Source organism: Malus sylvestris, chromosome 1, assembly GCF_916048215.2.
Source record: "Malus sylvestris chromosome 1, drMalSylv7.2, whole genome shotgun sequence".
Taxonomy (NCBI): Eukaryota; Viridiplantae; Streptophyta; class Magnoliopsida; order Rosales; family Rosaceae; genus Malus; species Malus sylvestris.
In genome coordinates this window covers 9,548,173-9,563,660 of record NC_062260.1, presented here as the reverse complement: position 1 = coordinate 9,563,660, position 15,488 = coordinate 9,548,173, and the positions used below count along the sequence as shown (strand labels likewise).

At 36.5% G+C, this 15,488-nt stretch overlaps 1 protein-coding gene across 2 annotated transcripts; it reads left to right on the top strand.

Annotated features, from left to right (window-relative positions):
* The first annotated feature begins 5,059 nt into the window (after positions 1-5,059).
* On the top strand, positions 5,060-11,205 carry LOC126628343 (uncharacterized). 2 transcript variants are annotated; one of them, XM_050298000.1, is made up of 9 exons: positions 5,061-5,744; positions 7,167-7,373; positions 7,492-7,743; positions 8,737-8,803; positions 8,894-9,076; positions 9,218-9,309; positions 9,873-10,055; positions 10,136-10,272; positions 10,508-11,205. In XM_050298000.1, the coding sequence occupies exons 1-9, from the start codon at positions 5,235-5,237 to the stop codon at positions 10,692-10,694; spliced, it is 1,818 nt and encodes a 605-aa protein (XP_050153957.1). In that variant the 5' UTR covers positions 5,061-5,234; the 3' UTR covers positions 10,695-11,205. The 2 variants fall into 2 exon arrangements, 1 of the variants encoding a protein (XP_050153957.1); XR_007625388.1 differs by lacking the exon at positions 10,508-11,205 and having other exon boundaries at positions 5,060-5,744; positions 9,218-9,313.
* The last annotated feature ends 4,283 nt before the right edge of the window (positions 11,206-15,488 follow it).

The window sequence follows — 15,488 nt, the reverse complement described above, 5'->3', positions numbered from 1 at the left end:
TTGCATATATATTTGTGTTTGCCTGCAGGAATATATGAACCTGAAGTTCATAATTACTTTGAAACTCGAAGTTTCTTATAAACATGCCTTGTTTGAAAACCTGAAGTTTTCTCTTACACATATCACCCATGAAAACCCGAAGTTTTTCATGCAAAATTAAACCAATACATGTCTATTAGAACCTATATGTTCTACTCCTATGTGAATGGATTGATTTTTCTCCATTACACTAACCACATCTTGTCCATCTATTTGTGATAGGAACATGTCAAATTTGAACAAACTCGACTTCACCATTACTCCACGATTGCTTGCCATTAGAATAGGGCAAATCCCTGCTCTGATACCAATTGACACATCACAAAATGATGAAAGGGTTACCAGCGAATCCCTTATAGAACAAAGTTTGGAGTCCCTCAGAAAGTTGAGAGAATCCCAAAGGATAACTTGATAATTGATTGAAAGATGAAAAAAAAATTACAATGGATGACAACCATGGCTTACAACCCCTTTAGACAACTCAAATGCTTAGGAAAATTAAAACAAAATTAAATGACATTATTTGGACCGAAAACCAAAAGTCCAATTTTAAATACAAACATTAAACATTGTTTGTTGGAACTCCAGAAAGACAAGAGCTCCATTTATTAGTAAGCTACTAGAGGTGGGTTCAAAAAATCGAAAACCGAAAAAAAAAAAGACCGAAGGCTGAACCGAACTTTATTGGACCGAAGGCTGAACCGAAAAAAAAGGACCAAAGGCTGAACCGAAAAACTGAAAGTCGAAAAAAAGCCAAACCAAAAAAGGCAAAACCAAACTGAACCGAACTTTATTGGTTCAGTTTGGGTTTTGGAGATTTGAAAACAAAATTGAACAAAACCAAACCGGATCCCTTTACACTTTATGAATGTATGTGATTTTTCTTTTGTGAAACTTTGTTAGTTTGAAACTAAGCCTAGGGCTTTTTCAAGGAGCATACTTGGTTCAATTAGGGAAGATATTCCATTGGTTATAGAAGAAAGTTTTGGAAGGCTTTGGAAATTGAAAGAGCTTCTCTATTTGTGCGCTTTTGGAATGGATACGGTAATCATTTTTCTTTGTAATTGAGGTTGTTGATAGAATATGTTTGTGTATATGATCTTGTATATGTACAACTACCTTCCTACTTTCCCCATTGTCTTATTATTAGTCTCCAATGCAAGCCTCTTTTCTGAATTCCAAATAAATAAATAAATAAATAATCAAGTTTTATAAAATAAAAAGAAAAAAAAACGAAACCGAACCGAAAAATCGAGGAATAAGGAAATGGCCGCACTATATATATCTTTCCTTTATAACATGTTTTCATAATAATAAATATTATAATTATATAGCTATTAATATATATTAGAAATTAAGTAACTTAATTGTTCAAAGCAAAACGGAAGGATAAATTGCTTATCATAAATAAAAAATTAAAGCACATAAAGGCAGCAACAATAAGATTGATATAGTAACCAACCAAAACTGAAATTAAAGTAAATTAAAACCCATTTAGTGGTTTGCAAATAACCAATCCAATAGTTGTAATTATTGTGGAATAAAAATATTTTAATTTGCAAAACATATTTCCTACAATCCCCCCACATGTATTGCAAATTAAAAGCAAACCAAAGATAGACAAATACAAGAAACGGCTATCTACTATTAATATGGTTGTTGAAAGTAACGCACATTAGTAGTGATGGATAAGTAAAATGATTTGTATTTTGAAATACCTTAAAAAGTCCAACAAATCTTGAAGTTAGAAGAGACCGAACCCCATCACATACATCCTCACCAACAATCATCCAATGCTTTTGGTAAGATCCGGAAGACATACCATCGAGACCAGGAGCCTTGGTAGGATGCATTTGAAACAGGGCCGATTAAATCTCCTCATTCAAAAATGGTGCAAGGAGTTCCCTGTTCATATTTGGCGTTACTTTAGGTTCCACCAAGTCAAGTACCACAGATGCCCCCTCATGCCCCTGGGAGTGAAAAAGTTTGGTGAAAATAAGAGACAATAATGGATTCCTGCCTCTCTAGTCCTCATGCCAAACGCCTTCATCATCAAATAAACCACGTAGCCCATTTTTCCTTTGTCTTCTACTAGCTTTTTGATGAAAAAAACGAGCATTATCGTCCATCAAATGTCATCTTTTTCACTCACTTTATAACAAAATATGAATTACGAAACAATATAATGTGAGTGAAAAAAAACTAGTGAGCGGACGCAGTAGCACTATCTACCTCGGACACGTCTGAAAACATTTTCTGGTTAAGGACACAGTTTTACTGGCAGCCAACGAACTGGAGTCGATGTAGGTAGTCTTTTTGAAACATATTAAGAATACTATGGCCGGCCATTGGTCGAGAGGTGATGAAGTTTCAGAGCAGACCACTCATAAAAGTGTCAAATGTTCTTTGCTTCCCTCCCTTCATCATTACACGGATGATCATTTCTTTTGACCTTCAGCTGCTGCTGCTGCTATTTTCCAACACTTCAGAAGGTTCTTGAGCAGATCCATTTGGTCGTCATTGGATTCTACACTTGCAAATAATTTTCACCTTTTTATTGACATTGTGGATGGCCCTTGCTTTTAGCCTCTTTTCTAAAGCTCTCAACTAAGTTGTTGAATTATTTTTCTCATTGGTGGGAGTGGGAGATCACACCACTCGTGTCTGCGTAGCCTTTTCAGTTACCTATTCAACTACAATTTCATTTGGACTCATGTGGCTACCAGTATAATTATTTTGCGTCTATTGTTTATTGTGACATATCATTACTAGTGGCGATTGTGTGCTTGAGCTTGTGGTAATTATTTAGGTGTTTATTCTTATTTGTTTAATTGTGCAAAGTCACTCTAGATTAATTTATTGGTCTCTAAAGTAATGTACCCATTGTATTTAGTTGTGATGATTGATGAAACACCACTCTGTTATTTCTTGTAAAAAAAAAAAATTAAACTTGATAATGATCCAACTTAATTAGCATCATTTATGATTAAATTAAAGGATTTCTTTTTTACTGATAAGGATGTCATCGACCTTCCAAGCTCCAAAACAATGGGGATCAAGGTATCGAATGATAGGGGGCTATTGTAATAGAAATAGTGCGCATTTGTTTTTGGTTTTATTGAAGTTTAGCATTTTTTGTTTTGTTTTGTTTTAGTAGTGTGAATGTAGTGCCCATGTCGACATTTATTGAGTGATGAGAGTAACCCTACTAAGTCCTCTCGAGACCCATGTTGATTGATGTTGCTTCCTACCGAGTGCTATCCAAATATGCAGAACAAATATATCAAAATTTAGTGGGCACAAAAAGGTCCCATGTCAGACATCCGAAGAGTCTTTGAAAGGACATATGCGAGCTCTTGAGATGTGATTCGAGAAACATTTGAAAGTCATAAATAAAAGTCAAGTAAATGAAGGCATCTTGGTGATGGTATTTGAACAAACAATGGAAAAATACGAAGTCACGAAGGGAAAGGACCATCTAAAGTTGTGAAAAAGGAAATGTTTTTGTCAAAGTATGAAATATGTTTCATATGATCCAAGGTTTGCGTTTGGTTAGGAAGCAGAAAAATGTGTAGAGTCCACCTAATAAAGCATAAGAAAATGACTGGCATTGAAAATTGGCAAAAATGCATATATAAAGCCAAATGAGTGATTAGACTAAAGAAAGAGTAAAGGAGGAGGAGAAGCTTTTTCTTTACGCATTTCATATCCCCCATTCAATTTAACGCAATTCCTTCAGTCAACTACCATTCATTCAACTACTCATCTCCCTCTTCATTAGATGCCTGCCAGGAAATGCATAAAGACAATCTCTTGTCAAAATATGTAGTTTTAACACCCAAAAGTTTCAAACTTAGGATCAATTGTGAATTTAAATGCATAAAGACAATCTCTTCATCAGATTTGCTCGTTCTCCTCTTCTCAGAGCCTTCGGCATCAAAGAGTGAATTTAACGAAATACAAAAGTTTAACAAATTATAAAGTTGGGAGTGAAATAGGTCCCTCTCCGTTGGTGGAAAAAAGCATACGTATAGATGAATAGTTGAAAATACATAGCTCAATTATGGGATTTTAGACCTTTGAGTTGGAGATAGCCTAATAGATCAATAATACTTGGGTAATCTAACGAGATTTATTATATATCATAACAATCATTTAAGAATTATTTTTAATACATTGAGATATGAGATATGGGGCATCTAATTCAGTACATACCACCAAGCAACAATAGTAGCAAATGAACTTTTTGAAATAAGAAAAAAAAATTAATTTTTTTTAAGTAGGATATTTTTTTTTGTTTTGGTAAATGAATTATTATATTAAGAGAGGAGGTTAATTCTTAGTCCACAATTGTACTTCCAGGATCACATGGACATGGAAACCATTCTTCAACACATATATGTACATTGTAGTGTCTCGTTTCGTGTTTATAAAATAAAGATGTGGGAGATTTTATTTATATATCCTAGGTATATTGACATAAAACTCTTTCTTGTGGTGTAATCAGTGGCGGATCCAGATTATAACCTTAGGGGTCATAGTACTAAAAGTACAAGTTTTTTTTATAGAAACAAAGCGCAAAGTGTCAAAAAAAAATTCAATTGATTCACTAAGGCATCTCGTCAAACATTTGGTGGGTTTTTTGTCGTGAGCCAAACAATGTGATGCACATGTCAATAGCTATCGACATATACTGAAATAATATAAAAAATAATTTGAGAGAATTTGTTGAATATTGTCAAAGCAACTTATTGAGATATGCTTAATATTACAATAAATACTTTATAAACACAAAAATGAACCGTACCAACATTTGTATGGTCATCGAAGAACTTTACATGTATATTTTTCAAACTCTAATTGTTCGAGAGACCATTTTAGTTTCAATATACATTTGTCTGGTATACCCCTGTTTATGCTAAAAAAAATTAAAAAAAAATCACATCACGGGTCAAAATCAGACAAAATCTCTCACGCCGCCAATAGTATTTCACAAATTCAGTGACCAAAAAAAACAAAAATGAAAAACCCAAAATCCCAACAAAAAAATAAAACAAAAAATATTCATATAATAGAAACCCTCTCTCTCTAGCCTGTCCGTCTATGGTCTATAAACGCTACTACACCTTTTCCGATGACCTCCGGGCACTGTAATCACTGAAACCCAAGCTCCCACGCTGCTCTGACCCGGCCACATGTCCGAAAACGACGTCGTGAAGCGGACGTTCCGGGCGCTGGTGGAGGGCGCCGACCGGAAGTTCGCTAGGGTTCGCGATGTGCCGGCGTACGGACGCCTCCCCAACCAGCACTACTTCCACAAGGTCTTCAAGGCCTACATGCGCCTCTGGAAGTACCAGCAGGAGAACCGCTCCAAGCTCGTCGGCGCCGGTCTGAACCGCTGGGAAATCGGCGAGATCGCCAGCCGGATCGGCCAGCTCTACTTCGGCCAGTATATGCGGACCAGCGAGGCCCGATTCCTCATCGAGGCCTACGTCTTCTACGAGGCCATTCTCAGCCGCAACTACTTCGACGGCTCCGCCGGCTCCAGAGGTTTTGGGAAGAAGGATATCGGAGTCCGGTTCAAGGAGCTGAGGTTCTACGCTCGGTTTTTGCTCGTTTCGTTGATTTTGAACCGGACCGAGACAGTTCAGCTTCTTGCTGAGCGGTTCAAATCGCTTGTTGACAACTGCAAAGCCAATTTTCGGGTAATTTCTCGTTATTTTTTGCGCATTAGGATTTGTTTGGTTTCTAAGAAAGTGAGAAGTGAGAACCAATGAATCATACAAGTTCTAGGAGATTTTGACTGAGTCCTTTCTATTCTAGGAGAGACAGAGCACTAACAAGTCCAAGATAAAATCTTTCTCAAATTTATGGACAAATTTTTATGGTGGTTGCTGTGATTGGATCAATTGTGTGATTTGTTAGTGCGTTCTGAAATTTGATTTACATTTTTGATATATGCAATCTGGGGTCTTCGGTTTTCAAGCGAAGACTCATTTCTACATTTTTGTTAATTGTCATTTTATAAAGTGAAAAGGACTTGTCACATAAACTAGATCCGAGTGTGTCGAGTGTTGCCATGCGTTATGAGAAATGGCTGAAGAGGAGATGTGAATTCCTCATTAATGAAAGTGGTACCGCCAGCTGAGTAAGTCACCAGCTCAGGTGCGTCTGAAATCCACATCATGTTGAGGGGCGAGGCAAAGGAGAACATATAGAAAACTCAGTCTTGAATCGAAACTCTCTTTGTGATATACTAATGTGCTGGTTCTTTTTGGTGCTTTTGAACAATTATTAGCTGATAAATAAATCTGATTAACAATTTAGTCTCTCTCTCTCTCTCTCTCTCTCTCTCTCTCTCTGCAAGCACATCAGGTAGCTAAGCTCAGATTGAGTACAAATTGTCTAGCTTTAAAGTTTTAAGTTGACAGTTGAGACTAAAATTAGCATCTCATACATACAAAGGATGATAATTGGGGGGAAAGATCAAAGTGAAAGTACCAGGGACAAACCCTGAATGATATCGAATGATATATACACAGTATGGTGGGCTTGCCTCGAAATAGTGATATGTGATTTCTGGATATGTAATCTCAACTACTGGTGCACCAGTCCTATAGATCACAATTAATTTTAAGCTATGCATTGAGATACAAGTTGGCACATTGAGATACAAGTTGGCAAAGTGACTGACAGAAGCAGTTGGATTAGGGTGGAATCAGTGGAATTTATGCTGATACACAGAAACTGGTTAGTTTTAGGTGTGGCCGATCTTTTGAGGTCCAACACCTGTCTCCGGAGTTACTAAGTAGTTAGACGAAGGAATTTGAAGTTGCATTGCAAGTCACCAAAGCCCATTTGTTTTTTCTGCTTGGACTCTTTGAAAAGATTCATGAATGAAGCAACTGAAAACTACATCCCAAAGTTAAATCAAATTTTTACCGAAGGAATATGTATGCATACTAATGTCACAATTCAAACAGTTAATATATGTGCAAACTTTTATTTATGCCTCAGTTCAAACTTCAAATAGTTAATTTGTAGTAGTATTCCTCGATTAATTTCTTGCAAAGTTCTTTCCTGGGTTTACTTGCATGATTTTGGACATTTGAGCTATCTCTTCTCAGGACACTAATTTTAAAGAATGGAGGCTAGTGGTGCAAGAAATTGCTCGATTTATGAAAGTTGATACGGCCTTTATGAATGTCAGGCCATTGCGATACTCCACCTTGTTTGATTCACATCCAGCATCTCTTCAATATGTTACTCGTTTCCATGCAAAGAGAGTTTTAAAATTTCAAGATGCATTGTTGACAAGCTATCACCATAATGAGGTAAAAATAAATAACTGTTCACATCTTTAATCATTGATTTTAATTCATTCAAGAATCGATAGTAATATACAGCCATCACAATGGAAAAGGTATGTGAATCATGCATTGTGACTTGCAGGTCAAATTTGCTGAACTTACATTGGACACTTTCCGAATGCTGCAATGTTTGGAATGGGAGCCAAGTGGGTCTTTCTACCAAAAGCGCCCAGTTGAACCAAAGGAGAATGGCGTTTTTATTGAACACTCTGGGGCTTCTGCAGCATCTGGTGTAATTGATTTGAACTTGGCTGCGGACATGACTGATCCAAGTTTACCACCAAATCCCAGGAAAGCTGTTATCTATCGTCCATCTGTGACACATTTGATAGCGGTAAGTGTTAAAGCCATGTGTATCATATTTGTTATTTGAGAGCTCTGTCTCTGGAACTGTAGGGATCTGCTTAGAGCCTTGAAACTCATGTTCTGTGATGCTTGAAATATGCAACATTCAAAATGATAGAAAACTGACAAGGGAAATGGAAAAACCCAAAATATAGGACACAAGAATTAAAACATTAAATAATTTACAAAATGTATGGCTCATCCAAGGAATATTCATGAAATTTTGATCAAAGTCCCACTTCTATTTTGGTTTGAATAGTTCAAATAATTTAAGAAGAGTAAATGAAACAGAAATCTTGAAAAACTAGTTATATATAGTTTTAGCCTTTGCTTTGTTAAAGAAACACTGGAGTGTGAGCCTTCATGTCTTACTAGCCCCTACTACGTTAGTTGATAATCTGAAATGCCAATGAATCCCCTAGCCCCTTGGTGTCCATTTCCTTGCTATAATGAGAGTTTTGGTCGACGAAAACATCAAAAAGTATATTTTTTAGCTGAAAAGAAAAGAGAAAGAATCTTTTTATTATTTAATTTTTTGTACTACAGAGTGAACCCCAGTCTTCACATTTTTTTTTTTTTTTTGAAATTGGCCCATTATGTTTGAAGCTTTGTCGTAGATGTGTCCAACCCCTTTCTTTTTTCAGGCCAAATATAGGCATACAGCCCCTTTATTTGCATGTTTGGTCGCACAGTGTCCTGTCATATTTGTATGTAGCTTAGTGATTTTAATCAGCTTTATCATGCTGTGTTCTTTATGTTTTTGTTTGTAAAATGGCATCGCCAGTTGCACTGTTCGTTCATGTACCTGCAATAGATAATGGGGTAAAAATGTCTTAATGCAATTATGTAGTGTGGGACCATCAAATATTGGTTGCTTTTTAGCCAGTGTGAAAATAAAATTTTCAATCTATCATATACATACACATGTTCTTTTTATTTAATCTTAGTTGCCAATGCTGAGTTTCTAATGATGCATCGGCAGGTGATGGCTACAATTTGTGAGGAACTCCCTCTGGACAGTATTATGCTAGTGTATCTGTCAGCCTCAGGTTAAATTTGGTTTCGTCGGATAAATATCAACTCATCAATCGTCATGTTTTTTCATCCCAGATTAGTGAACTTGATGATCTGTTGCGCAGGGAAGGTTGATCACAGTAATACTAGTCAGGTGTACAACTCTGGGGGATCACAGAAGTCCTTAAAAAACAAAGTTCCTCTCCAAGATCAGAACAAGTTTCAGCCTGAATCACGTATAAATAACAAGGGAGAGTCAAGTGGCTATTATGATCAATATCTATGGTTTGGCCCTAGAGGAAATGGTGGTAGGTTCCTGTAATGCATCGATGTGCTGCCTTGTTTTATTTTGGCCAATTTGGTGAACAGTATTCTGTTAAGTCATTTATTTTATTTGTTGGCTTCCCTGTGTTATTGGTTCTTGCCTTTATGTTTTCTTTGATTTTCAGGTTTGAATAACCTTTACCCCGGTGATATAATTCCTTTTACTCGTAGACCACTTTTCTTGGTAATAGATAGCGACAACAGCCATGCATTCAAGGCAGGTTTGTCAAAACTTGTGCATAAATTCTGTGGTTGCATGTTTTTACAGTGGAGTGTAGTTTCCAAATCAGATTTTCTTCCTTTACCCCCCCCCCCAAAAAAAAAGGCATTTTATGGTTATTGTTTTAATTTCATTTTATGGGGTATCTTTTGTCTTGGAGTAAGTTTTGACATGTTGAGAGTAACTTATCAAGTTTCTGGAACCAGTAATGTTTTACCTGGTATTTGTTATTGGAAGCACGTACATCCCTAACAACCTTGAAGCTTTTCTGGCTCAAATATGTTTTGGCATCTAAATTCAAAGGAGTGCCAATGCCTAGTGAATCTTCTAAACGTTGCACTTGTGGAAAATACTTCTGTAATTCTTGACCCCTCCCATTCCCTCCCCAGATGCCATCTTCTGTTCCTGGTTCTTGGCCATTTGGATGGGATTGGAGAAGTTTTCTCCATCTTATGGTCTTTTTTCATTGCCTGATGTTTGAGACAGTGGAAAGAGTCGATCTGCATCTTAGTGGTGTTGGTTAGTGAAAATACTTACATTCTGCTGATGAATGATTTCAGGTTTTACATGGAGCGGAAAGAGGAGAGACGGCTGCTCTGCTTCTTTCACCTATGAGACCAGCATTCAAGAATTCAGCTGATGCTGATTTAACGCAAAATGGAAGTCAGTTTACCTTTTTCTTGACTGCTCCCCTGGCAGCTTTCAGCCAATTAGTTGGCTTCTCCTCTTCTGATACTGAAGCAGTAAGTTAATTCCAAGGACTGCTGTACGTCCTGGCTATACATTTTATTTAGTTGTTCCAATTAATTTATTCTGCTTTCAGGAGGTTTATAGCAATGCTGAAAGCCTACTCTCTGCTGCCTTCTCTGAGTGGGAAGTTATTCTTTGTACAACGACAAGCCTGGATCTGGTATGGGCACAAGTTATATCCGATCCTTTTTTGCGGCGACTTATTCTGAGGTACACATCTTCCCCACCCTGCCAAGGAATATAAGGCAACAAATATCTGGTTCTCGTAATTTGTTATGCCTAGTGTTATTGCGATCTTACTTGTTTTCATGACTTGGTCCTGATTGGGGTGTGCATTTGCCTTTATAATAGGAAACACGATAATAGCAATTGTCTTTGGTTCTTTTAATTTGTTGGTTAAAGGTTAAAAATAGCGGAAATGCTTACACGATGATCCTACTTCCAGATTTATATTCTGCAGAGCAGTGCTTTATTTCTTCTGTCCTCCTGAAGACAGCGAGCAGCATTTGCCGGTTTGCCTTCCTCTTCTCCCCAATTCAGTTTCTGCAGATTCTGAAGTTGTGCGGTCTGCTGTCCAGAGGCTTGCGAAGCACCTCAGCGTCTCCGACTTATTTCACCTTGTTGAGACATGATTAGTGAATGAGATATCAAAGCTGGATTGTTAGTATAGCAGCATTCTGGGGTTAAGTCTCGTGGATCCGGTGTGTCACCATGCGACCGCAGCACAGATGAATCAATTGGCGTACTCGGGTCGGAGGTTGAGAAGATAAAAATGGGTTGATGGGCTTGAAATATAGAGAGAATGTTGGGAGGCCTTTGTGTCTTGATGTGTAATGGTGGAGTTATTGTGTTTAGGTTGGTGCCTGATCCTTGGAATTACATATAGTTGCGTATACCTTTGTAAAAGAAAATGAAATGAGCTAGTGATACAAAATTTAAATTAGTTTTAACCATTCGTGACTTCGATTTTACGTTCTCGTTCAAGCTTCTGAATAGGCCAGTGGATCTCAGATAAATTTTTCAACTCCACTTTGTGATTCTTCGAGTTTTTGGCTTCTATTTTGTACTTTGTATTTTGTTTAAACACCTTCATTGTCATTAATTTATTTATTCAGTGTATTAATAATACCGTAGTTGACACAACTTTGTTGGCTGTACAGTGTACTAGTGGATTTAGGACTCATTTGGAAGTGTTTTTGAAATGATTGAAACTCTTTTTGGGTTCAAAAAACACTTGAAGTATTTTCTGCAACAAACATCAGTTATGTGCTTCTTGTAGTATTTCAAGTGCTTTTTCTAAGATCCACTTACATTTTTACTATAGATTGGTTCTCAAAGCACTTCTAATCATTTTAAAGTTACTTCCACACGAGCCCTTGGTCAATTTTGCACTGCCGCTTCCATTAGGAAAATCGTTGTTAGATCTTCAACACAGGGAAATGATTTTTTTTTTTTAATGCATAGGATATTGTTAATTTTACAGGTAGAGAGTGCGATAACTCTCATAATGAGCCAGTTCTCACAATAGATTAGCGATAATAATTTGGTTTGAATCAAGTTTTAATGAGAATTGAACTTAATACCTCTCACTTACATATGAAAATGAATACTACTAAAAATGTAATACAAAATGGCAGAGCCGGCTTTTGGAGTGCGACCAGTTCTATTCCACAAGGCCCCAAAATTTTGGGGGCCCCAAAAATATTTTTTTATTGAATATAATAATATATAAAATAATATATAGAAATAGTATCAAATCAAAAAATATATATATAAAAATCTGATGGACCCAAACAGCCATCAGACTACTATCTAAAATCTTTACGAAATTATATAAAATAATAATTAACAAAGGGTGAAGCTAATCTGGCAAAAATAAAAAAGGGCAAAGCTAATCAATTAAAAGTGGAGAACTCCATGGACCAAGCAAACAATTCAGAGACTCAGACTTCTTGTCTTACGCCAAAGTCTAATCGCTGCTTCCCTTTTTTTTTTTATTCTTTCACACCAGACTACCAGAGCACCAAAAGTCAGAATTCTAGACGATGTTGTGTCCCAGTCTACTTCCCATTCTCTCTTCGTCCCATTGTTATATTTCCCACAAATTATTAAACCCTAATTTATAAATTTATGAAATTGAAGAGAAACTTCCAAATCATGAAGATAATTTAAATGATCAGAGTGATGTAGACTTCAATCAAAGTAAGATATTTACTAATTTAAGTATATTGACTTGAAATTTGAAGATTTGGATATTTCTCATCTATAATGATTTTTTTTCTTTTGTAATTTTCAGGGCAAAATCAAGAGAAGAGCAGTTACAAAAAATCGCTAGACACACACACATTATGGACTATCAGGTTTCATTGTTCATACTTACTATAATTTTATTGTAATCTTATTTGAGATATAAAAGATGGCACATACTATAAAATATTCATTTGGCTACTTGAAGCGTCAAAGAAAAAGAAAAGTTGAACAATTGACCCAATCTCAAAAATGAGCTATTGATAGGTTCTTTCTGAAAGAAAAAGAACCACAAAGTTCAATGGATGATTTAATTACGGAACAACATGATGACAATGAGAAATTAGTTGATGATTTGGGCAATGATGAAATTGATGACGACCTTGATGAGAATGATAATCATGAGGATGCTCCTATTGTCACTGATCAACCGAGTGAGTCAATTCCCTCAAACATTTATGATCCTCAAATTTGGGATAGTCTTGATCCCAAATGGATTGATTTGTTGGCAGAAAAAGGTCCTGCAAGAGATCTATCAATTGAGAAAGGTCCTAAAGATTAGTTTAATAGGCGTTTTAATGCAGTATTTTACACTCGATACTTATCTAATGGAGAGAAACATGATAGAGATTGGCTAGTCTATTCAAAAGATGTTGATAAAGTGTTCTGCTTTTGTTGTAAATTGTTCAAGAAATGGCTTCTCAAAGGTCAATTAGCAAATGAGGGCTACAAAAATTGGACACATTTCAATGTGAGGCTTTAAGAGCATGAAAACAATTTTGATCACATCTCGAACATGACTACTTGGATTGATTTGCGTCTTAGATTGCAAAAAAAAAAACGAAACAATTGACCAAGTTGTGCAAGACTAGATCAAGAAAGAAAAAAAGCATTGGAGGGAGTTACTACGAATGTTGATTTCCATTGTGAAATATTTAGTAAACACACACTACTTTTTGTGGAAATAATGATGTGCTTTATCAAGAAAGTAATGGAAATTTTATGGGCCTAGTTCAAATGATGGTTGAATCTGATCCATTGATAAAGAATCACCTTCAATGCTTCCAAAATAATGAGATTCATTATCATTATCTTAGTCATACCATTAAGAATGAGTTGATATTGTTGGTATCTTGTGAAATCAAAGCTACAATCATTCAAAAAGTCAAAGAAGCTAAATATTTTACCATGATACTTGATTGTACTCCTGATTTTAGCCACCAAGAACAAATGACCTTGATTATAAGATGCTTGGATATGAACAATACTCTAGTAAAAGTAGAAGAATATTTTTTGCAATATCTGATTGTAAATAACACATCAGGAGAATGACTGTTTGAAGAGTTGTAGAATGTATTAAAAGTTCTTGATCTTAATATTCATGATGTGAGAGGGTAAGGTTTATGGTAATAGATCAAATATGAGAGGGAGACACCAAGGTGTACAAAAGAGGCTTTTGGATATAAATCCTAGGGAAATGTACACTCCATGTGGTTGCCATAATCTTAACTTAACACTTTGTGATATTGCAAACTATTGTGGCAAAGCGAAATACTTCTTTGGAATAGTACAACGTATTTACAGCTTGTTCGCAAATTGTACAAAATGATGGCTAATTTTGAAAGAAAATATAAAAGGACTGACTCTCAAATCATTGTTGGTCACACGATGGGAAAGCCGTGTTGCGAATGTTAAAGCAATTCAATCCCAACCTCTACAAATAAAAAAGCTTTACTCCAATTAGCATAAAGTGACAATGACTTAGTAACAAGAAGTGCATCTAAATCTTTAGCAACATACGACATTGGGAATTTTGAGTTTTTATTGGGCATGACTATTTGGTATGAAATATTGGCTGCAGTTAATGAGGTTAGCGAAAATTTGCAATCTAAAGACATGCTTATTGATGTTGCTATAGAAAAAGTACAAGGATTGATCACTTATTTTGAAAAGTAAAGAGAAACTGGGTGTGCGAAGGCTATAATTAATGCTAACTTGCTATTGAAATGGAAATTGATCCTGTGTTTCCAAAAAAGCGTCAAGTTCGTAGAAAAAGACATTTTGATGAGAATGAAGGTGAATCATCCCAACCAACTGGACAATCAACGGAGAAATCTTTTAGGGTTCATTACTTCTTGTATATAATAGATTAAGCTATTGGTTCACTAAAGAGAAAGTTTGAAGAATATCAAGCGTATGATGATATATTTGGATTTTTGTTCACTTTAGAACGGTTGAATTTGATAGACAATGATAAATTGAAAGATTGTTGTGATTGGCTTCAAAACTTTCTCAAGAAAGATGAGCTCTTTGATGTTGATGGGGATGTGTTGACCCTAAAAGCTACCAAGCCTACGTGGTGCGCAGACCGAGTAATCTATGAGCTAACTACGTCATTCGATTGAATGTGGGGTGTGCCAACTCGTTGACCGAGCTCGGCCGAGGAGTAAAATATGTTAATGTTGCGTTGGGTGCACGTCCGACTTCTTCATCTTGCGATTGCGACCGAGGAAGGAACACGTCTCGGCCTCTTGGATTCTCGAACCTGAAGACAAGGCTACTATTCTTACGAAGTTCACGAATCGTCGTCGTCGTTGGATTCGGTCACAATGATAGTATTCGTCAGAATAAACTCACGCCGAATAGACACCAAGGTGTAAGGGCACAAATACTCAAAGTGGATATATGTCTTACAATAAACGTGGTTCGGCCGTCGGAATGCCGAACTCTAAATCCCACTTGAGAGTATCTAATCATAAACCAACTCGGCGTGCAATGTGCCGAGCCTAATAAACTGTAACACCTCACTTCGCCGAGAAGGCTAATGAAATGACCTCGACCAATAAGGATTCGGAAATCCTTCTCAACCGAGACTTGGATAGATAACCAGTCACCCTCGACGTAGTGCTATCTATGTCGACTGAAAATGCTGCGAGACTGGATGGTCCTACGGTGACAGTGCTATCTATGCCGACTGAAGATATCACTGGTTGCTTTCACAATGCTGTTTATCCAAACTGAAGGTGTATTGGCGAAAAAAGGAAAAGGAAAAAATCTCAAGGTTGTTAAGAAAATTTGTGCAAGACAGTTGTGTGTTGAATTGGAGAGATTTGAACGATGCACAAACTCTTCTATTTATAGCACCATGCACTTTCTAGACTGAGTTAAAACCCCACTCG

Bases quoted from the DNA above. Each gene is read 5' to 3' on its own strand.
- LOC126628343 (XM_050298000.1), top strand. From the start codon at position 5,235: ATGTCCGAAAACGACGTCGTGAAGCGGACGTTCCGGGCGCTGGTGGAG. The intron at 10,056-10,135 runs GTAAGTTAATTC...TTCTGCTTTCAG, and splicing joins CCTCTTCTGATACTGAAGCA to GAGGTTTATAGCAATGCTGA. The intron at 10,273-10,507 runs GTACACATCTTC...TCCTACTTCCAG, and splicing joins TTGCGGCGACTTATTCTGAG to ATTTATATTCTGCAGAGCAG.